At 37.9% G+C, this 22,936-nt stretch overlaps 2 protein-coding genes across 16 annotated transcripts; one reads left to right on the top strand and one right to left on the bottom strand.

Moving 5' to 3' along the window:
• Window positions 1-2,488: 2,488 nt before the first annotated feature.
• Window positions 2,489-6,454, top strand: LOC104090483 (putative phospholipid:diacylglycerol acyltransferase 2). The gene is made up of 6 exons (XM_009595587.4): window positions 2,489-3,354; window positions 3,452-3,674; window positions 4,250-4,533; window positions 4,661-5,000; window positions 5,571-5,833; window positions 5,971-6,454. Exons 1-6 carry the CDS (start codon window positions 2,762-2,764, stop codon window positions 6,452-6,454), a joined length of 2,187 nt encoding a protein of 728 aa, XP_009593882.1. The 5' UTR covers window positions 2,489-2,761.
• A 54-nt stretch (window positions 6,455-6,508) lies between these two features.
• On the bottom strand, window positions 6,509-22,555 carry LOC104090485 (uncharacterized). 15 transcript variants are annotated; one of them, XR_011408734.1, is made up of 13 exons: window positions 22,391-22,554; window positions 14,163-14,444; window positions 13,371-13,436; window positions 13,090-13,229; window positions 12,487-12,613; window positions 11,397-11,548; window positions 9,806-9,941; window positions 9,446-9,530; window positions 9,077-9,339; window positions 8,655-8,791; window positions 8,176-8,373; window positions 8,029-8,086; window positions 7,081-7,362 (listed from the first exon to the last, which is right to left on the bottom strand). XR_011408734.1 is itself a non-coding variant. In XM_070177555.1 (12 exons), exons 1-11 carry the CDS (start codon window positions 22,487-22,489, stop codon window positions 7,320-7,322), a joined length of 1,530 nt encoding a protein of 509 aa, XP_070033656.1. In that variant the 5' UTR covers window positions 22,490-22,555; the 3' UTR covers window positions 6,509-6,859; window positions 7,289-7,319. The 15 variants fall into 15 exon arrangements, 10 of the variants coding, with proteins under 10 accessions (XP_070033656.1, XP_070033659.1, XP_070033655.1 ...); XR_011408733.1 differs by lacking the exon at window positions 7,081-7,362 and adding an exon at window positions 7,567-7,890; XM_070177555.1 differs by lacking the exons at window positions 8,029-8,086; window positions 8,176-8,373 and adding an exon at window positions 6,509-6,859 and having other exon boundaries at window positions 7,289-7,362; window positions 22,391-22,555.
• Between the last annotated feature and the right edge of the window lie 381 nt (window positions 22,556-22,936).

Genomic DNA, 22,936 nt, shown 5'->3' with positions numbered 1-22,936 from the left:
AGTTGACATTAATTTTTAACCCTTCATAAATGCATTTTATGTCAATAACAACAATAATTATGCCTCAGTCCTAACTCCGCCTCTGTGAGATCGCGTACATTGGCTGCCCTAAGCTAGCATAAATGAGGACAATTACGGTAGGCAGCCAGCCAGCGTAAAACTTGCTAATTCATAATGAATTCATGTAAGACAAAATTATAATTATAATTAATAATTATGTTTTGACATAACTAAAATTTAAAACTTTGAGGACTTCTACAGGGACAAAGCTTCTTCCTTTATTGAGATAGTTAAATAAAATCGACAATCATCATTCTCATAATTCTATATTATTTTTTTTGTTATCTTTTACTTATATAACTCAAAACTTTAAGATAATGCTTATGAGATTTTTTTAAAACTTTTGTTTTTTCAGACGAGGTTCACGCGCAATACGCATACTCTAAGACTAGTACTATATTAAAAGCACGAAGATCCTTAGTGAAATGTCGTTCGCCTTTTTTACCCTTTAAAACATGATTTTATATCGGATAATCTTGTCATTTAGCGCTTCTCCAAATATTTAGGACATTAAAATCAAATAAAATTTAGTTTATTAAATTTTTTCTTATTTAAATAAGGCCTTTAAAATCAATTAAAAGATTTTCTTATTTTAACAAAAAGAGAAATAGAAAACTTAAAAAACTTACCTAACGTTAATTAGGTAAATATGGAAAATTGAACAATTCTAATTTATTGCAACATAAATAACGACAAAAGTGAATATGGTTTCTTTAATTAACTATAAAATTCTAAAAATTTATGAAGATTAAAGTGGCCGATCTCTTATTTAATTTAAATAAGGTTAAATTGGTTCTCTAATATCGGTAAAGCAATATCTTCCCATTGCAAATAACAATAGTAAAACATGTACACGTTTATGACATAAATAGTATATATAGGTTTTTAAATTTGTATCTCACTCACTTTAAATATGATTTTGAGCATCCATTGTTTTGATTAAATTACTGTTGTTCTTCTTTAGTTTTATCATATTTGTTAATTCATGGAAATTGAAAACTATACGTTATTCTATAGATTATTGTCAGTATTTGTCCGTTATTTTATACTTATTTCTTCGAGGTCACAAAAAGATGGTTCTTGCTTTGAAAGAATGCCCAATCAAGTGCCATAAAAATTTGATTTTGGTAGCAAAAGATATGACTATCAAAATCAGTTTGTATGTTATACTCACGGGTAGTTTTTAAATTTTCATTTGTCTTTTTGTATTCCTAAAAGGAGTGAACTTATTCTACTTATGTTCTTATTTTAACTTGACATTAGTTTCAAGAGTAATTTTCTTCTCATTTGGAAAGGTGAACTTAGAATCTCAATGCCATAAGTTTACTCTCTTTTGGGGATGGCAGATAGAATTGATAAAAAATTAGAAAAAAAAAATTAAAAACTTGTTACTTGCATGTTTCTTTGTAAAAGTCTAGGTGAGGATTGTTCAGTCAATGTGTTTTTATATTGACTTTTTTAATAATTTATTTATATTTGGTTTAGACCAAATCTAAAGTCAGTGGGCAAATAAGATTAAATTGTCATTACAGTTAGTTTTCTTTGTATTTTTGATTTGTTTATACGTGTATGTTTATTTTTGATTTGTTTTACAGTAATTTGTTTAGTTTTTTCTTATTTAATTTATAATTTGTCTAGGTTTAGTTTAGAATGAATACCAAAGTCATTGAGGAGTCCAAACCTTGTGGTCATTAAGAAATTCATTAACTTTAATTTGTTAAAATTGAAATAACAATGTATTATTTGGAAGTTCACAGAGCAAACTTTAAATAACAATAAATCATATGAGAAAAGAGAAATATATAAAAAAAAGATACAATAATATGATTTGGTCACTTGACCTATATATGAGCAATTCACCAAAAAAAATAGTACACAAATATTTTCCTCCAAAAAAGGAATGACCAAATAAAGAATAGATTATATTTTTCTTTTAAGAAAGTAACAAGATAATTGTGGCAAATATTTGCCCATGCTTCAAAGGAAAATTAAAACTTAAATATAATAAATTAGGTAAGAAGCAACAACATAACATATCATTATTTTATACAATAAAATATGTATAATTATAATTACTACTAAATAACTAACTCATTTCGTACGTGAAGATTTTGAAAATATTCAATTACTTTGAATTCATCTTGTCTTAACGTAAAGTATTTATTTTTTATTCAAAAAATTATTGTATATATCTCAACATCAATTATTATTTCATATAGTTTATTTTTATTCTATATTACGTAAGATTTTTTAATAATAGACGCAAAATACACGTGTATCGCACGTAACAAAAATAAAAAGGCAAACTTGTTTATGTAGAATTGATAAGAGACCGCATATATTGCATGCAATGTAAAGGGTAAGACAGGTGTCTTTGTAGGAGAACTGTTTGGTTTCATCACACAACAAAATGTTAAAACCTTAGACAAAACCCCATTCTCATAACAAGAAGCTAAAATTTGCAAGCTAAGTAGTTTTCACCTCTGAGTATCAATGTGTTGCTTTCCCATGTACCCACAAAACAAAACAACACCTCAAATCAGCCTTCTTCACCACGTGTTAGTGCTCACTCAGTACTACTAGCTCAGCACTCAGCACCGTTATAACGCCTATTCTCATGGGTTTTCATTCTTTTCTTGATTTTTGCTAGAATTCATGTCCATTTGTTACTCTCTTACCCTCAATTCTGCATTTTGCAGTGATGGGGTTCTTCCATTTCTTGAAAACACAGCTTAGTAGGAGTTTGCAGCTCAATTTGAGTGCCATTTCTAACTATGTCAATGCCTTCATTTCTTCATCGATTGTAGATTGTAAAGTTAGACTCTTGAGTTCATTGGCTTCAATTCTTGGGTTTAGGAAGCTGTGTTTTCTTGAACCAGCAAAGTGTTCCCCAGTGAGTACTCAATCATTTGAATCCAATGTTGACAAGAAACAAGAAAATGCTGTTTCTGCTTATGAAAAGGTTATTGAGAAGCCAAAGCACAAGAAAACCAACAGGCAGCCTAAGGAATGGAGGTGTATAGATAACTGCTGTTGGATAATTGGATACTTGTGCACAACTTGGTGGCTACTTTTATTTCTATGCAATTTTGCGCCTGCCATTTTGCCAGGACTTAAAGTTCCTGAACCTCCTGGGGTTAGACTCAAACGTGAAAACTTGACTGCTCATCACCCTGTAGTTTTGGTGCCTGGGATTGTAACTGGAGGTCTTGAGCTTTGGGAAGGTAGGCCTTGTTCTGAAGGCTTATTTCGTAAGAGACTTTGGGGTGGTAGCTTTGCTGAAATATTCAAGAGGTTTGTGTTGTAACAGTAAAGTCACAAAACTATTCTTCTTTTTTGTCACATTGAAGTAATTACCTTTGTTGAAAATGTTTTCTGCAAATTTAATTAGGCCTTTATGTTGGTTGGAGCACCTATCTTTGGATAATGAAACAGGGCTTGATCCACCAGGAATTCGAGTCCGGGCAGTGACAGGATTAGTAGCAGCTGATTATTTTGCACCTGGTTATTTTGTTTGGGCTATTCTTATTGAAAATTTGGCAAAGATTGGATATGAACAGAAGAATATGTACATGGCTTCTTATGACTGGAGGTTATCTTTCCAAAATACAGAGGTATGTCCTTCCTCTGCTTATTTTCTTTAGTCTAACTTGCTAATGTTTCACTCAAGATATTCTCTATCTCATTTCTAGAATAACAGATGCATAAATTAATTCCTTCATTTAAGTCTTTCAGGTTATCATAGTCAAATGTGTAGACCAATAAATGCCACTTTTATCATCATTTATTAGGCAAGTATTTTCTTTTCCTTTTTCCTGCAGCATTATCACGTTTAGTTTGATTTATCCCCTTGATAAGTACTCAACAGAAATTGGTCTATAATTCCACTGCATTGATTTCTGCAGTAGTTGTAACAATAAGTACGCTTCAATCCTAAGCAAGTCGTGGTTGGCTATATGAATTATAACTGTATATGTCACTCTAGTTACATTAGTAGTTGTAAATATTTTTAAAAAAACATATCTATATCGAATGAATGAAAATGAGTTTCTTTCTTCCATTTGGTTGAAAGAGTAAATCCGACCGTTTGAGGTTTCTTGAGGTGGTTGTCCTTCTTGAGGACATTGTCACTTATCTCGAATTTAGATAGAGATCATTCTAATGTATCTGTTTATTTGGAAACAAGCAGATCAGAGACCAATCTCTGAGCAGGCTAAAGAGAAAAATTGAGCTTTTGTATGTAACAAATGGTTACAAGAAAGTGGTGGTAGTGCCTCATTCAATGGGAGTTATCTATTTTCTCCACTTCCTTAAATGGGTTGAAGCGCCTCCTCCCGTTGGAGGGGGTGGTGGCCCAAATTGGTGTGCCAAGCACATCAAAACAATCATGAATGTTAGTCCAGCATTTCTTGGAGTTCCAAAAGCTGTGGCCAATATATTGTCTGCTGAAGGAAAAGATGTTGCCTTTATCAGGTTTGTCTTCAGAACCCAAAATTCTGCGGTGGAACTTTTCTATCATCTATGTTTATTTGGCTTTAAAATGAAGGCATTGATGAAGCTGAAATTGATTCTTTTCCACCGAATACCTTTACTTTTGCAGAGCCATGGCTCCTGGTCTGTTAGACTCTGAGACCTTTGGTTTCCAAACCCTTCAACATGTTATGAGAGTATTTCGAACATGGGACTCTGTTGTTTCATTGCTACCGAAAGGAGGAGAGACAATCTGGGGCGACCTGAATAGGTCTCCAGAAGAAAAAAATGTATGCCATTCAGCAAAGACACAATACTTGCAATCCTCTTCAAAGGAGAATAATGGAAATGATACCGGCCCTCAGAGGACTTCCGTAGTAAAACAGCTTGCGAAATACGGAAGATTAGTTGCATTTGGGAAGGCAGCATCTGAGTTACCTTCTTCACAGCTCTCTTTTATTGATCCAAAGGTAAAAGGTTACTAGTTCCACCTTTTGTTTGATATTTCTTCTGGACATTTTTTATTTATCATTCATTATGGCTCGTATAATTGCTCTGATAGAACGCACTTGATCATACTTGCATCATATCCCCTTCAAATGTGACTAACAATGAAATGATAGGTTTTGCACATCGCATACATGACATCTTCTAAGCTTTGACTCCATTTTAGAAGCTATAATTGACCACATAAAATATAACGATCGCTGATTGCTGTTGACATGTATTACTGGATTATGAACATATGAAGAGAACCATTAAAACTTTTAGATTTAATTGACAGTGCACAATAACAATGCCTGAATCCCAAGCTAGTTTGGGTTGGCTATATGAATCACCAATCTCCGAAGGTTTACTAGACGGTAATAGTAATAAGTCTTTTGTTGTTTTTTCCATTTCAATGGTACTTGCTCTGATATGTACGGAATAATTTTTTTCCCCTTTTGTTAGGGAACTAGGGAAAATTTCACAGAATAAGTAATGGTTTTCACTCTCCAATCCGTTTTACTGACTATGCATGTGATGTTGAATAACAACAGGAATTCGTGCATGAAAGTGCGTCCATTTCCAGCACATCATGTGACGAGTTGTTGACAGAGTATGATGAGATTAGTCGAGAGAGCATCAAGAGAGTGGCTGAAAATGAAGCATACACAGCAAGAACTCTCATAGATCTTCTCAGATTTGTAGCACCAAAGATGATGCAGCGCACTGAAGCACACTTCTCTCATGGATTAGCAGAAGACTTAGAAGATCCCAAGCATAGTCATCACAAGTATTGGTCAAATCCACTTGAAACCATGTAAGTGCAAATAAGTAGCAAATCTATTAGTGTATAACTTCATTTCCTGTTCATTGTTTCCTCCAATTCACCTGAATGCCTTTGCTTAGTCCCAGTGCAATTAGTCAATCCTATGCTAATAAAAGTTCCATTTTCAGGTTGCCAGATGCTCCGGATATTGAAATTTATTGCTCATATGGAGTGGGAATTCCCACTGAAAGATCATATGTCTACAAGATGTCACCGTCTGACCGATGCAAGAGCATTCCTCTTCAAATTGATAGCTCTGCAGATGGAAGCGATAATGGCTGCTTGAGTGGTGGAGTATACTTTGTTGATGGCGATGAGAGCGTGCCGGTCATGAGCGCTGGATTCATGTGCGCAAAAGGATGGCGAGGAAAGACACGTTTCAACCCCTCGGGGATTGCTACTTACGTGAGAGAATACCAGCACAAGCCACCAGCTAGTCTGCTAGAAGGGAGAGGCACAGAAAGTGGTGCTCATGTTGACATTCTGGGAAACTTAGCCTTGATTGAGGATGTTCTACGTGTTGCTGCTGGTGCCTCAGGTACAGAGTTAGGTGGTGATAGGATTTATTCGGGTATCATGGAAATGTCGGAGCGGATAAATATTCGGCTATGACAGCAAAGCAATTTTTGATAGATGGATGAAGAACAAAGTAAGAGTCAGATAAAAGAGTTTACAAAATATAGGAGAAGAAATGAGTGCACTAGCGTTGTTATTAGTTTTACAGAACACTTAAACAAACGACTTAAGACAACCTCAGGAAGGAATCAGGGCATATGAAGTGTGGAATCAGTAAGGTAGCTATGCTAGTGGCAGTCAGGGTAGCATTTCTGACTTTTGTAATCTACTAGTAATATATTCCTAGCTTCTCTCATTCAAAAATTGATTAGGTCTGAGCTGTGTAATGAGCACAGATCCAGTGTTGCAAGTTCTTCGCCAAATTTCTGTCTTGAATTACACTGACCTAACACTTCAGTAAACATCTGCTGGGGCTTTACTCGTGAAAAGTTAAGCTGTTTTCTGCTGATTACAAAGGTAGAGCAGTAATTAGGAGTTTGACTATCACTTTAAACGTAAACACGGAAGAAATACTTATATGCTTATGATGCAGAGTAGACTTGTTTTGTTTTTCTACCAATCTTGTTCCAATCACGAGATTGACAGGCAAGAACTTGACTTGCTTGGATTCAAGGCGAAAACAAAAATATTGGCCCTAAACCTAAAGCTTTAGCAAGATTCGATGAACCTGATCAAATTGAGCAATTTGTAATTACTTGAGTACCGTACCAAAGTTTCTTTCACCGAACAAAATTCATTCTTCTCATATACCCTCTCCAAGTTCAAAATATCAAACGAGGTTTAACATAACTTTTCTTTCAGATAAGACCAGATGAAAACAAGGTTTATATTCTACGGAAAAAGAAAAAAAAAAAAAAAAAATCCCACTACCAACGAGAAAATTGTCTCCTCGTGCCTTTGCTCAATCTAACTGCTTGGGACAACCAAAATTCTGCAAGCCTGGACTGGACAACAAGGTAAAGGGAATCGTATCAGTGGATCCACTGAGGATAGGAGTTTCGAACTGTTGGAAAGACAAACCAAAATCATTTTGAATATTCACTGTCCATGATAGTGTAATCAGTCCCTCATTCCTTCCCCCCCCCCCCCCTAAAATCCTAATCTTATGGCAATCTTAGGGTTAAAATCATGTCATGACAAGCAATAAATAAAATCTAAGGAAAATTTATTCGCAGAACAAAGCTTGTTCTTTCCACAGTACACCTACAAGTCCAAAAAATCTGTCAGGTATAAACAAAGCAAGTGTGAGATCATTTTCTTCTCATAGAAGACTAGAGAAACAGGTTCTAAAGTCTGTGTATGATATAACAAGTAACAGAAAAGATAACAGAAGAAGAATGCTGAACCCAGACAACAAAGTTGGGTTGTGAGAACGTCCACCAGTAGTGTCCTGCTCAATTTCATCACGATCACAGATGCAACCTCGTCAATGGTGTTGACACAAAGCCATTAATCATGACAAAGTCAAGCATCTGAATGATCAACATAACAGAAAATTAGGCAAGCTGCACAGCGCTCTGATATTCTCCTACAAGATTTGTTGAACGGAATGCCGATAGCCTCCAGATGGGACCATCGTAATGAAAACTTTTTCAAGCTACTTAAACTACCTGTAGCCATCAGTGATAACTCCCAAACAGCTAGCAGCCACAAACCCTAAACACCAAGCTGCAAGAAAGGTTAATCCAATTCAATCAGCACCATGAATTACGAGTGAAGAAGAAAAACTTCTCAAAGTTTCTAAACCAAGCCCACACTTGTATCCCATCTAACAACATCAGTCAAAACCGCATTCTCCGTGGATCCTTTCAGATGGATATCCTGATGTGAGGTGATTTGTTTTTCTGTATGACCCCGAGACAGCACAGATAAATGCTGGATGAGCATGGTGTCTTCCCTCATCATGTTAAGGCTTGTAAATAGTTGGTTTATTCATGAGCTCTCCTGCACTAGAACTGTGGGATCAGGGTATGTCATTTACAATTTTACATTGAAATGGAGATTGTCTAGTAACCTAAATAATATTCTTTTTCTTTCGTGATGTAGTAAACTATCAAATGCGGAACGAGAAAGAAAAAAAAATTCTGAATGTCGTAAGAAATAGATGGAGATGATAACGGAATACAATCAAGTTGCCATGTAGGAATCGCCAAACAGGAATAAGAAATCTCAAGCATGTCTCAATTAATAAATTAATATAGGATGGTAACCTGATAAAAAGCAGAAAAGAACTCACTTGGTACATTTGTAACAGTAATGCAACATCTTATCAACATCTCCTTCATTCACATAGCATCCCTCCATAGAGAGATTTCCCTTCACTTGGCCCTCAAGGGTTCTCCATCGACTTAAAAGTTCAACAATTCCATTAAGCTACGTTTAAATTAAAGAAACCAGAGAATTTGCAACGATCAAGCAATCAATTAACTATGTCCCAATCCCAGACCAGTTGATTTCGGCTATACACATCCTCTATTCATTCCGCTCTACTAAGTTCCATTCCGTTTCAATACTATCAGAAGGTAACATCAGTTTAGAAAAAGAAATGTGGATTACCCAGTGAAGATCCGGTCAGAATCTCACTGGGCAGTGTTCTTCCTAGGAAAATCCTTTTTATCCAAAAAAGAGAGAGTTCTGAATATATATCAAGAAGGATACAGCAAAGCTTCTTGCCGTTAATTTGGCGGATCTTTCATGGTCTTCACTGGTATCATCAACATCATAATTAAGAAGTTCATCCTCAACCACCTCAGATTTGCTTGTGAGAACTGAGACATACTGATGCAGATTTGAAGGACTCATCTCAGTTTTTTGAATTTGAATCAGTAACCTTGCAAGAATGCTCCAAACTGCACTTCGTGCTTCTATATCATCAGAAGCAAAAGGAAATACATCAAGTAGACCCTGTAAGAACAGCAGGTCTGAAATGATCCAAGTGTCATTACTGATTCGATAAGTTAGCATAAACTAAGGCCACACATGAAGGAACTTAGGCATAGCATATATTGGTGTAATTATGAACTCTACCTTGTGATATCTCTAAAGCTAGATCAGCTGCATCAGTCAGAATATTTGCTGTCAAAACTGAAGCAGAAATGCAAGAGTTGGCAAACTGCAGGCAATGGATACATCAGAAAATAGCCGCTGCATAAGAACTCATATATTGCAGTAATATTTTTTCACCGCCTATCCTTTTACTTCCACATTTTTTCTCTCAAGTTGTTTGATGGATACATAACAAGGGTAAAAAATGCAAGATTAGGAGTTAGGACCACTCAGAACTACAGAGAAATTTCCTGTATTTAATTAAAATAGACTTGTGCTTTCCTTGATCTTTAGCTCAATTAACCATACGTAAGGATAAAAGCTCTGCTAGCTCCAACATACATCAGCTTTATCTGGAAGCTTGATCAATTGAGTAAGCAGCTGGAAGAGTCCCTTGTTTGAACAAATTTCTTGTGAATATTCATCCATGACCGAAAGAGCTTCAACTGTCTGAAGAATCAAATCTAGAAAGGAGTACCTGGTGTATCACATCAGTTGATTAGTTAACTGCAAGCATACTGGTTCATAATAGATGATAACTTAAAAGAAAGCCTCATGAATGACAATAACATTTTTTTTTTGGTGGGGGGAGGGACCACCAAAATGATGAATTACAATCTGTTTCTAATATATATTTCCCAAGGCTTAGGCAGAGAAATCCTTGGAATGAAAAACTCCAAAATGTAGAAAGTCTGTTGACTGCACCTGGCAAGAGTCAACTTTAACATGGAAAAATATTAAAGAAAAGTAATCCTTTCCTTATTAAAAAAAGGGAAAAGGGTTAAAAATACCCCTCTACTATCCGAAAAGGATCATTTATACCCTCCATTATACTTTTGGTCCACCCATACCCCTGACGTTACAGAAGTGGTGCAAAAATACCCCTCCTCTGTTAGGGCCCTCCACCATGGCCACCATCATCCCACATGGACTGACATTTAGCTGAGGTGGACGCCACGTGTTATGCCATCTCACCATTCCAACTCCATTTTATCCCTCCCTCCGCGTTCTCTTCTTCCACCATTATCTCCCCCTTCACCCAACCATCACCCAAAAATAAATATTTAAATGAAAAAGTAAGATTTGTTGATTACTAATTTCTAGATTCTTAGAGGCATTTGATTTTTCATGCCAACTTATACTAATTTGTGTCAGAAATTCTTCTTGTTTTCTATGATGAATTTAACTTTCCATTCTGCCTGTGATTCATAGTTTTTCAGTATGCCGAAGTCGTGGGTACACTGGTACTATGATTTTACTTTTTATCCATGGTTTGGTTGTGACTATAGCCAGATATGAAAGGTTTTAGCTTTTTACTATTTAGAATTTGAATTCAATTATGATATGTTAGTATATGGAACTTTTTGTAATAGTCGGATCTTGTTCTAGTTTAATGGTTCAAAATTAATGTGAGATGCGGCAATTTTGAAAGGAGATGTGGCAGCAGTAATGGAATTATGGATAAGGTAGTGGTCTTTGTGATTTCTTTTTGAATTCAAAAAGAGAAAAAGAAAAATGTGGCAGTGGTGGTTGGGTGAGGGAGGAGATGGTGGTGGAAGAAGAAGAAGTAGGGGGAGAGGGTAAAGTGGGGTTGGGATGGTGACGTGGCATGCCATGTGGCGTCCACCTCAGCAAAATATTAGTCCACGTGATGGTGGCCATGGTGGAGGGCCCTAACAGAGGAGGGGTATTTTTGCACCACTTATGTACGTCAGGGGTAAGGATGGACCAAAAGTATAACGGAGGGTATAAATGATACTTTTCGCATAATAGAGGGGTATTTTTGACCCTTTTCCCTTAAAAAAATATATTAAACAAAACTATCATATGCCAAGGACTAAAGTCCTGAAAATATGGATGGAATAATTAGCAATCATATCAAAGTGAATTTAGAATAAATTAAAATAGCCTCCTTGATTATTAAGGAACATACCTTTCAGGTAATCTTTCTTCTATTAACTTGCTTATCTCGACAGATAGGAGATCAACCAGAATTCGTGGGAGGCCTAACTTTATCAGTGGTGGTAGCAGTATCGTAGCCACATCTTGCTTACTTTCTGCTATTGCTAACAGAAGACTAATGCTCTGTGGACAAGAGAATATTACGTCACATAAACATAATGCAAATGCTGAGCAATAACAGCTAAGGGAATGAAACAAAGATCATAAAATACTAATATAAAAATATTTCAGAAGGGTAAAAGATGGTATTCAACAAAACTAATACATTAGGAACATCAATCGACTCTATACATAGAACAAATTTTCCAGATACCATCATGCTACCATCCTTGAATGCACTTGATTCAACAGAAAGTCACTACGCTCATAAAGATAAAATACTTCTTCATATAACAAAAAGATTATCAATCTTTAACTACTTCTATAGAAGTAACTGGGTAGAAGCTCTATTATTCATGTCAGGGTTTGTTTATCAGAAAATAAAAAATAAAAAATTTGCAAGGGGCCAATTAATTGGAATATAAACTATATTTCAGGTCTTGGGATTTCCAGGAGATCAGTAGTAATTCTCAGAACATATCACACTTGAAGATTAAGATGACAATCGTGAAAAGGTAGATGAATGACTAAAAAATAGACAATTCTGTTGATAGAGAATTACAGATCATCAGTAAGCCTATCAGAATATTACAGAACATCAATGAGTCTACCATAGAAATTTGGTGTTGCCATTCAGAGCCTTTATCAACTATATATTTCTCCTGCCCCACTTCCATTTAGTGTCTGTAAATCCCAACAATTTAATGCCAATATTTCTTCTTCATATACAATTTATATTCCAAATAATTATTCCTTTCTACTGCTCACAAGTCTGTCGCTGGCATCTATTCCATATAGTGGTGAAAGCCAGAGATAAATAAATGCGGTATATACTCATCGAATAAGGAGCACATACACCACACTGTAAAATCGCAAGACCCCCAGATTCAAAAAAGTCAGAGCAAGCTAGATCAAATACAGGGAGAAGCTACATGGAAAATTGAAGTCAGTATCATTGCTACCTTCTCTAGAAGCTGGAGGTTCAAAGTGTTCTCTATGATCCATAAAACACGACATAAAATATGTTCGGATTGCAGTGCTTCCACCAAAAACGCACTTTCTTCGCTTTGAAGAAATAAAGTTATCAGCCTGTGCAACAATGACAACTATAAGAAGAAGTTGATCAAGATAAAGCTAAGGCTATATGAAACTATGATACATCTCGTCACTTTTTCTCAGAAAAGAAAAATAACTTCCATGCATTACTGTACTAAAACTATGATTTTTGTAAGCCAAACGTACAGGAATTCCAAAACTACATATTATCAGTTGCAATTAAGGGAAAATGACTTCCATGCATTACTATACAAAACAGTGCTTTCCAGGTTAATGGCAACAAGCATAACAATGCTATTCTCTACGAAAGCACTCTAATATAAGTATTACTGTCATTTGTGTTGCCCCCCCCCCCCCTCTTCCCCACCAAAAAAAAAAAGAAAGCAAAACAATGTAGAGTAAAGTATACCCCTCTGTAAAATTACTAGTATAACCAACAAAACAGAACAAAAGAAAAACCAATCGGGGCTGAAGCAGTTAGTAAATTCTGTCATAGATGAATATGTTACCGGCATGCTTCACAGAGACATGGTGCGTCATCTAGAAACAATTGTTCCAATACTGTTCCAATCAGACCATTTGTAGAAGTGATCTTTCTTCGTGAAACATCATGGCAAGCTAGGTTCCCAATAATACCAAGGCTAATTTCCTGTTTAAACGAATTGACTACATCAAATATATTTTCACCATCTCTCAAACTGAGTTATATGTAGTGATCAGAATAACCTAGATCATGAAGCAAAAATCCAAAACAAAGAAGGATCCAGCAGAGGAATAAAGTAAGACTTACAGTAATCCGTGCAGATTTTGACACCATGAGAGTAGCCAAAAGCACTTCAAGAGCAAAGTTTTCAACCTGTACATAAAAGTTAATCATCTCAAGAGACAGGAACTCGAGCAGTGAACATAGCAGATGAGAAGTCATCCACCCACTAATGACAGCAAATCCCCCCCCCCACACACACACACACAGAGGAGTCCCAAATACGAAATAGAGAAAAATAAGGGGATGAGCACAAATAGTTAATTTTTAGAAAAATCACAAATAGGTACACTTAATAGTACTTGATATTTTTCTTCTTTGGATAAGTAAATACTGCTTTGATCTTCCAAATAAAATGTTTCCATCCAAAGCTGTCATGTGGTCCTTCAGAATACTTAAATTTGGAGGCTTTTTTTCTATTGTATGCGCAGCATGGTACACCTAACACAAACCATCTAAAAGGAAAATTGGATGCCAGCATCGAGACAACAAACCTCCACTTTTTTCCTGAAAATATTATTGATACATAAAAATTCCAGGGCTAAGCCTAGCCCTAAGTCTCTTTAGAATGAATGCTTCTTAATGCAGAGCTTCAACCAAGAATTAGGAAGGCCTCTTTTGCAAAGCCTTTGGAATGCCCCGATTGGAAGGATAAAAAAGCTTATCATAATTATCAACCATTAATTAAAGCTTTCTGCTTTACTGTCTGGAGTAACTATCGAAAACAGAAAGAAGGGGTTATCACAACCCACTTCTCCCTCCAGCCAACGGAAGATCAAAAAAGAAAAAGACAACATGACAAGCAGAAGTTCCAATTACCATGAATTCAGCGTGAGTTCTACTAGCTGCTAGGTCCCATAAAATGCAGCCAGATTCTTCCCAATCCTCTTTTCCTACAGCTACATCCTCATGCTTATTTTGGAAATATAACTTGCCATTGACTGATTGTTCAACAAAATTTTCAGTCTTTGGTCCTTCAGTAGAGGCATCATGAGCATCATATCCAAGAGATATCTCTCCACACTTAACATTTGCTGGGAGGAGTTTCCGGATTAATGATATTATATAACTAGGATCAACTGTGGTTGTTATATCAAACAGCTGCAAAACAGAACATAACACCTTATGACAGGAACCCAAAATTGGGAAAAGAATGCTAACACAAACACGAGAGTTATGTGTCAAACTTTTGAGCAAGAAGTAACACGTTCATAATCTCCACCATAATATAAAGAAAAAACAAGACCTGCAGACAAAAATTCGAAATTCAATCTTCTAGCATTGATGTGCGAAGCCTCTCTAGTTTCAGCGTCGAAGAAGCCCACACATGCAATTATAGTCAACCCTCAACTTATCAATGTTAAGCTGAGTAAGAAAAGTTCCAAAATTTCTTGGATTACACTTGGTGCCTGTCTTGGAGAACTTCCTACCACCTACCAGATATTCTTGCATTCCAATAATGTATAGAAAAGGCCATACTTTGCATATATATATTACACTACCATTAAGATTCTTGTCAATCTAGTTTGAAAATTTTATTAGCATTATGATTCAAAAGTTCCAATCAGATCATCAAGGTAATTTAAGTCAAAATAGGTTAGTAGGTCAATGTTGGTGAATTAAACTTTCTGGTTGGCCAAATGCATGCGCGGGCACCTTAACTTGTCCGAATTTTTTGTTTAGACACTTAAACTCGGGCTAGTACCTATTAAACACCAAAACTCTTCCAAAAGTGTTCCAATTAGACACATTTTGCTGACATGGCAAAGTGTGTATTTCTCACTCTCTTAAAGCGCGTTTAGTATCTCAAAAAGCAGTAAATTCATTTTCATCTTTTTTTTTTCTGTTTCTCTTTTTTCATGTTTTTGTTTTACTCTGGTTTTGCCTGAAGGACGACCTACCTTGCCAGAAGCACGGGCGGCAGCAAGCCCGCATCTTGCTTCTCCACCAAAACACCACCACCAAGAACACTCTGAAAAAACCTTAGATCTGGTTTTTCCAATCCCACCCAATTCTAACATCACCATAATCAGCTATTCCTTGTAAATTTGATAATAGGAAACCAGTGTCTAAATCGGTTGGTGGATATGTGTGCTGAAATCAGAAATTTGCATTTGTTATGAGAGTTGGTGAGATGATTAAGGTAACAAAAACTTAAAGATTTGCATTTGCCAAGCAGAAACTTATTTGAAATTCAGGACACCAAAGTAGAGACGTTTTCCTTATTTGTCTATCCTCTTTATAGATTTTATAAGCATTGCTTTTTCTCTGTTAATTGAGTTTCCACCCGGTCAGTGGTGATTGTATCAAGGATCTCCTCTATATCAATTCTAGTTCCCAATTTCTGCTCAAGAATCCCGTTTTGACACTACAACAACTAATTTTTCATGTTTTAAGCTGCAAAAGCTCATGTAAATATTAAGGAAAAGTTACTGGAAGAATTGAAAGGAAATGTCGGGAGAGCTGTCTCTTTGTTTTGTTTTGCCAGGTCAACCGCATTTGAAATGCATGCACTTTATTTTTCGGCTATCTCAGCAAAATGTGTTTAATTAAAACACTTTTGGAGGACTTTAGGTGTTCAATAGGTACTAGCCCGAGTTCAAGTGTCTAAATGAAAAATTCGGACAAGTTTCGGTGCCCGCGTATGTGTTTGGCCTTTCTGATTAAAAAAATATATTGGTGAGTTGAACTCTCTTATTCAAAGACATACGTCTCGATTTTAGACACTCTTTCCACTTTGGGAAGTCTCAAATGTTCGACGCAATTCGATATCTATGCAACTTTCACATCAAAAAGTCAAAATTTTAAAACTTTGATCTTTTGAACTGACTTTTCAACTATTATTGTAATATTTTTCTTCCATTATCACTAATATAATATATAAATCAAATTAAAATATTAAACTTTGTTTCAGTCAGGCGCTGTCATATGAAATGGGACGAAGGTACTATGATGCGAGATGAATAATGAGCTGGATCAGAGCTGAAGAGGTGTTAGTTAAGCTGTTATGAATGAACCTGGGCCAGCCAAGGAGAACAAACACGCAGATGGACCAAGCAATGCATCAGATGGACCAATTGGGCTAAGGAAGGGTTTAAGGCAGAAACATCCCAACAAAAGGTTGATTGACGACATTTGGAAACCTGGCTAAGGAAGACAGGTGTTGAGTAACGATTGGTAGAAGAGGAATAGAGGTTTATTATATCTAGTACTGAGAGCAGCAGTAGAATTAGGCTGAGTCATTTGCAGAATTTTGTTTCTTCTCACCCCACTCTCTGTATGTATCCTCTAACCCCCCCCCCTTCTGGCTTTTCTCTATGTTTTTAAGTGTTGTTGCGTAGCCCTTTTTTTTTTTTTTTTTTTTTTTTTGTAATTCCGTTGTGGATATTTCAATACAATCAAGCTGCTCTCTCTCTTATTTGGTGTTTAACTGTAGTAACCACAACATTGGTGCTTTCATTCTTGTCCACCATGGAGGACGCTCGACTCAAGCAGCTCGAGGAATCTCAAACAGGTCTCTTTCAGTGGGTCTCCGACCTCAGCTTTGCCTTCAATGACCAGAGCAAAGTCATGCAGGAAATTCTATCCCAAGTAGCTACTATAAGTGCTCACATTTCTGGTTCTGCAGCATAGACATCACGCACTCGTCCTGGTGAAGTGATTCTGTCACAAAATTCGGCTGCCGGAGGTCCGGTGACTCTGCGTCATAAGCCGGCAACAGTGAATTATTTCGATTCAATGGTGAAAAACCGAAGGCGTGGATTTTTCAGGTAGAGCGCTATTTCGATTTTTATTCGATCCTCCCAACTCATCAGTTGTCTATTGCTTCCTTTTACCCGGAAGGAGAAGCACTCGATTGGTGTCGTTGACTCTTTCGCAATCACCAACTAATTGACTGGCCACACTTTGCGGAGACGTTGCGTCGTCGTTTCCGCAATAAGTCCTTATTACTTCCTGAGGGCCGTTTGTCTAAGCTTGTTCAGACATCCACGGTGTCGGAATACCATGTTCGTTTTGAATCTGAGGCCACGGAGTCGGTGGCCATTCCGGAGGAGGTTTACGTTGGTACATACACGTCTGGCTTGCGTGCAGATATCCAATCGGAAGTCTTAGCTCGTGAGCGCAAAACGCTTGACGATGCTATGTGGTTAGCCCGTTTGTATGAGCAGAAACTTGGGCCTCAAACAAGCCCAATAAAACCAGCCTTTGCCCGGACCCAACCTCTATTACCAAACCCGAGTTCCACTACAAGGCATTCTCCCCTCACTACACCCATATTGCCGCCCCAGTCTAAAATTCCCTTTAAGCGCCTCTCAGCGGCGGAATTACAACGACGGGAGAAAGGGTTGTGTTACCACTGTGATGAGAAGTATACTCCCAACCACAAATGCAAAGCACTTCCCCAATTGCTACTTCTCGTCGACGACTCCACAAACGACTACTCCATCCCTGACCAATTTTCCCCTTCTGATTTTATCCTAGAGGATAGCCCTTTTGTTAATGATCAACCCCTGTCCACTATCTCATACCATGCGTTGGTTGGTGGTCACTCTTCTACTACTCTCCGCTTTAAAGGGCATATTAAGGGTTGCTATAGTGGTGAACACCCTCCACTTCCAACCAAGAGATTGTGAGTTCGAGTCACCCCAAGAGCAAAGTGGGGAGTTCTTGGAGAGAGAGAGTCGAGGGTCTATCGGAAACAACCTCTCTACTTCAGGGTAAGGGTAAGGTCTGCGTACACATTACCCTCCCCAGACCCCACAAGTGGGATTATACTGGGCCGTTGTTGTTGTTGTTGTTGTTGTATTAAGGGTTCCCCAGTTCAGGTTTTGGTGGATAACGGAAGTGACCACAATTTAGTGCAACCTCGTGTTGTCAACTTCCTCAATCTGGAAGTGGTTACTGTCCCGACCTTCGCCGTTATGGTTAGGAGTGGGCAGCGCCTCCGCTATGATGGAGTGGTGAAAGCAGTTCCGTTGGCCATCAATGGGCGCGAACTTAATCTGGATTTATATGTTCTTCCTTTTCACGGGGCCGACATTGTCTTGGGAGTGTCGTGGTTGGCAACATTAGGTCATGTTTTAACTGATTATGCTAAACGGATCTTCGAATTTGACCATGGTGACCAACGTATGAAATGGGTATGAGAGCCTTCGATGACCTTACAACCAATTCAATTGCAGTCACTACGGCGTATTTCCACCACAGACGCAGTGGCTTCATGCTTCTGTTTATTAATGGTTAACCCTTCTGGTGATCAACCTCCAACCCCGGATTTACAACTAGTGTTGAACTCATTTGCTCAGGTGTTCCACAAGCCAGCCGGGTTACCTCATCCCCGTCCAACTGATCATTCTATTCATTTGAACCCGCAGGCAGCAGCGAACGTCAAGCCCTATAGGTACCCCCATTTCCAGAAACATGCCATGGAACAACTTGTGACGTAGATGCTTAAGTATGGAATAATACAGCCTAGTACCAGCCCATATTCTTTTTTTTTTAAATGAAAAAAAAAAAAAAAAGGAATATGGACTGGTACTAGGCTGTATTATTCCATCCTTAAGCATCTCCGTCACAAGTTGTTCCATGACATGTTTCTGAAAATGGGGGTATCTATAGGGCTTGACGTTCACTAGCCTAGTACCAGCCCATATTCTTCTCCTGTATTATTGGTTCGCAAGAAAGATGGGTCGTGGCGATTTTGTGTCTATTACAGGGCGTTTTGCAATTACAATCTGGGATCGCTTCCCAATTCCGACCATTGATGAGCTATTTGATGAGCTCTATGGAGCATAATTTTTCTCTAAATTGGATTTATTGTCGGGATACCACCAGATTCGTGTGAAGGCTGCAGATGTCGCAAAAACTGCATTTCGCACTCACGACGGGCACTACGAGTTTTTGGTCATGCCATTCGGCTTATCCAATGCGCCGTCTACATTCCATGCGACAATGAATGCCATATTTCGCCCATACCTACGCCAATTTGTATTGGTTTTCTTCGACGATATACTGGTTTATAGTCCAAGTTGGCCCTCCCACTTGGATCACCTTGCCAAGATTCTCAAGCTGCTAGTGGATAATCAATTAGTGGCCAAGCGCAGTAAGTGTCAGTTTGGACAACAACAAATTGATTATCTTGGTCATGTTATCACCCCGAGTGGGCTCGTTGTGGACCCTTCCAAGATACAAGCTATTCAGCAATGGCCTCCGCCCAATTCCACTAAGGTTGTGCGTAGCTTTCTAGGCCTCATAGGATATTATCGGCGTTTCATTCGGCATTATGCAACTTTGGCCAACCCTTTGACTGATCTCTTACGTAAAGAAGCTTTTAAATGGACAGTAAAAGCTCAAGCAACCTTCGAAACACTGAAGGGTCGATTAAGTTCCACGCCAGTCCTCACCTTGTCTAATTTCAATGAGCTTTTTCAAGTCGAAACAAATGCTTCAGGAGTGGCCATTAGCGCCATTTTGTCCCAATTTGGTCATCCAATAGCTTTTTATAGTCAAAAGTTGTGTCTGCGTATGCAAAAAGCTTTTACTTATCATCGAGAGATGTATGCGATCACTCAAGCAGTGGCGAAATGGAGGTAGTACCTCTTGGGCAGAAAGTTCACTATTTATACCGATCAGCAATCTTTAAAGAATTTGACTAACCAGATCATTCAAACACCTGAACAACAGAAATGGTTGGGAAAATTGCTGGGGTATGAATTTTCGATTGTTTATAAACCAGGGAAGCATAACCAAGCTGCGGATACACTCTCTCGACCTCCAGATGGTGAACTGATGGCCATCTCAGCGAGACATTTGGACTGGCTAACTGAGTTACGGGTGGCCAATACTACTCGCCCGGAGTTGGTGGCAATTAAAGAGAGTATTACCTCAGGACACGATGATAAGTCGAGTTACGTGGTGCGTGATGGACTGTTGTTTTTCAAAGGCCGACTGGTCATTTCCAGTGATTCACACCTCAAGCAATAGTTACTCCATGAATTTCATGACTCCGAGATTGGGGGACATGCAGGGGTAACTCGTACTTTTCACATATTGTCGTCGAATTTCTTTTGGCCACAAATGAGAAGGGATGTAAAGACTTATGTAGCAGCTTGCCAAGTTTGTCAACAAATGAAAAGTAGTAGCACTCTACCCTCAGGCTTTCTACAGCCCCTACCTATACCCGAAATGGTATTTGAAGACATCACAATGGATTTTATCATTGGGTTGCCAAGTTCCAAAGGGAAGGCTACGATTATGATTGTTGTGGATCGTTTATCAAAGTATGGTCATTTCATTCCGCTAGCAGTAACATTTTCAGCTCAGTCCGTAGCTGAAGCTTTTGTAATTCATATTCTCAAACTATATGGTCCTCCTCGAACCATCATAACTGATAGAGATCCTCGCTTCTTGCACTCCTTCTGGAAATAGCTCAATAGGCTACAGGGCACTTCGTTGGCAATGAGCACTGCCTACCATCCCCAGACGGATGGACAATACGAAGCGTTGAACAAGTGTGTCGAGCAGTACCTACGTTGTTTCGTTGCAGACAATCCACATACTTGGGTGTTGCCTTGGGCAGAATTTTGGTACAATACGGCCTTCCAGACATCGGCAGGAATGACACATTTCCAAGCTTTATATGGGAGGGAGCCTCCAACGTAGCTCATTACCTTCTGGGCAGCACAACGGATGAACTGGTTGAGCAATATATGCTGAGACGTGATGAAGTTCTTGCCTTGCTCAAACATAACCTCCAGAAGGCGCAATTGAAGATGAAGATTATGGCAGACAAGAGCAGAGTTGAAAAACACTTAGAAATAGGCGACTGGGTTTATGTCAAGCTACAACCCTATTGTCAACACTCCTTAAGATCCCAGTCCCCACACAAGTTGGGAAGAAGGTATTTTGGCCCCTTCAAGGTACTCAAACAAATTGGCGAAGTAGCATATACATTGGACCTCCCAGAGGTGGCTAGAATTCACCCCGTCTTTCACATTTCTATGTTGAAGAAGTGCACTGGCAATCCTAACCAGCAGATCACCCCTCTCGAGTTGACTGATTTTGAGTATGTCACATCTCAGAACCTTGAGGACAAGGTTCTCAATTCAGTGGGAGTATTGTTATGAATGGACCTGGGCCAGCCAAGGAGAACAAACACGCAGATGGGCCAAGCAATGCATCAGATGGACCAATTGGGCTAAGGAAGGGTTTAAGGCATAAACATCCCAACAAAAGGTTGATTGACTACATTTGGAAACCTGGCTAAGGAAGACAGGTGTTGAGTAACGATTGGTAGAAGAGGAATAGAGGTTTATTATATCTAGTACTGAGAGCAGCAGTAGAATTAGGCCGAGTCATTTGCAGAATTCTATTTCTTCTCACCCCACTTTCTGTCTGTATGGTGTATCCTCTCACCCCACCCCCACCCCCACCCCCGGGCTTTTCTCTATGTTTTTCAGTGTTGTTGCATAGCCCTTTTCTTTTTTTTTTGTAATTCTGTTGTGGTTATTTCAATACAATCAAGCCGCTCTCCCTCTTGTTTGGTGTTTAACTGTAGTAACCACAACATAAGCTGACGTGGAGGTACTTAACTTTGGGCAGAGAAGTTTGTTAAGAGTTGGTTAGATCAGTTGACGGGAAAAAACGTAATTCTATCCATATCTGATTCATTTTCTGTATATAAACAAATGTATAATTAAGTGACAATCAATAAGAACAATTTCCTTGCTTGGCCAGTTAACTCCTTTTCTCTCTTTCCAGCCAAAATATCTATGAAGTATCTATTTTCCCCATTTATTTAATCTGATTTCCGAGCTTCTTCTTTATTTAGCTCCTAAAAAATCCAGCAAATGTAAATTTGCCGGGGAAAAAAAAAGAGAACTGAAATTGACGTATAGGACCCTAATTACTTCGAAGCACAGGCAAGTCTAATATACAGTATCAGCGGAAATTGTTATTATTCTGTGTACAAATGCAAAACGAGTGGAGCCATATACATGTATAATTCAATGTATTTCTGAGTGATGAATAGGATTTTCATGGATTACCTCATCGGCTGGGGCAGGAGGGTGATGAGTATTGCTCTGAAGTTCTTCCGCCGGTGCTTCTTCGTTACGTACAGAAGGCGATTCCGGTGGAATTGGCATGGCTGAGCTACAGATTCTAGGGTTTTCGCGCTCTTTTATCTTTCTTTTTCCCTTCTAAAATGGTGGAATTGACGGACTGAGTTTATATAGCGGACGGTGTCGTTGCATTTTTTGGGAATTATTATAGTTTAAATTATTGTGGTATTGTAATAACAATAAAGAAGAACTAGAATATTGCAGAGAAAAATAGAGAAAGAGATTTTTTATTGATTTGAGATAAATTATAATAGAACTAAACCCTTATATTTTTAGGTAAAAGTGACTAGTCACCAAGTAACAAACCCTAAAATCTCTCTAAAATAAAGACATTCACCTTAAATACAATTCTATTTATAACACTCCCCTTGAATGTCTATTCAACAAATAATGTGTCTTGTTAAAATCTTAACTAAAATAAAATCGAGTGGAAAAAAATTTCTAGAGAAGAAAAAAGAATACACGTGTTTA

This window comes from Nicotiana tomentosiformis, chromosome 6, assembly GCF_000390325.3.
Source record: "Nicotiana tomentosiformis chromosome 6, ASM39032v3, whole genome shotgun sequence".
NCBI classification, from domain to species: domain Eukaryota; kingdom Viridiplantae; phylum Streptophyta; class Magnoliopsida; order Solanales; family Solanaceae; genus Nicotiana; species Nicotiana tomentosiformis.
This window is presented reverse-complemented; position numbering and strand designations above follow the sequence as displayed.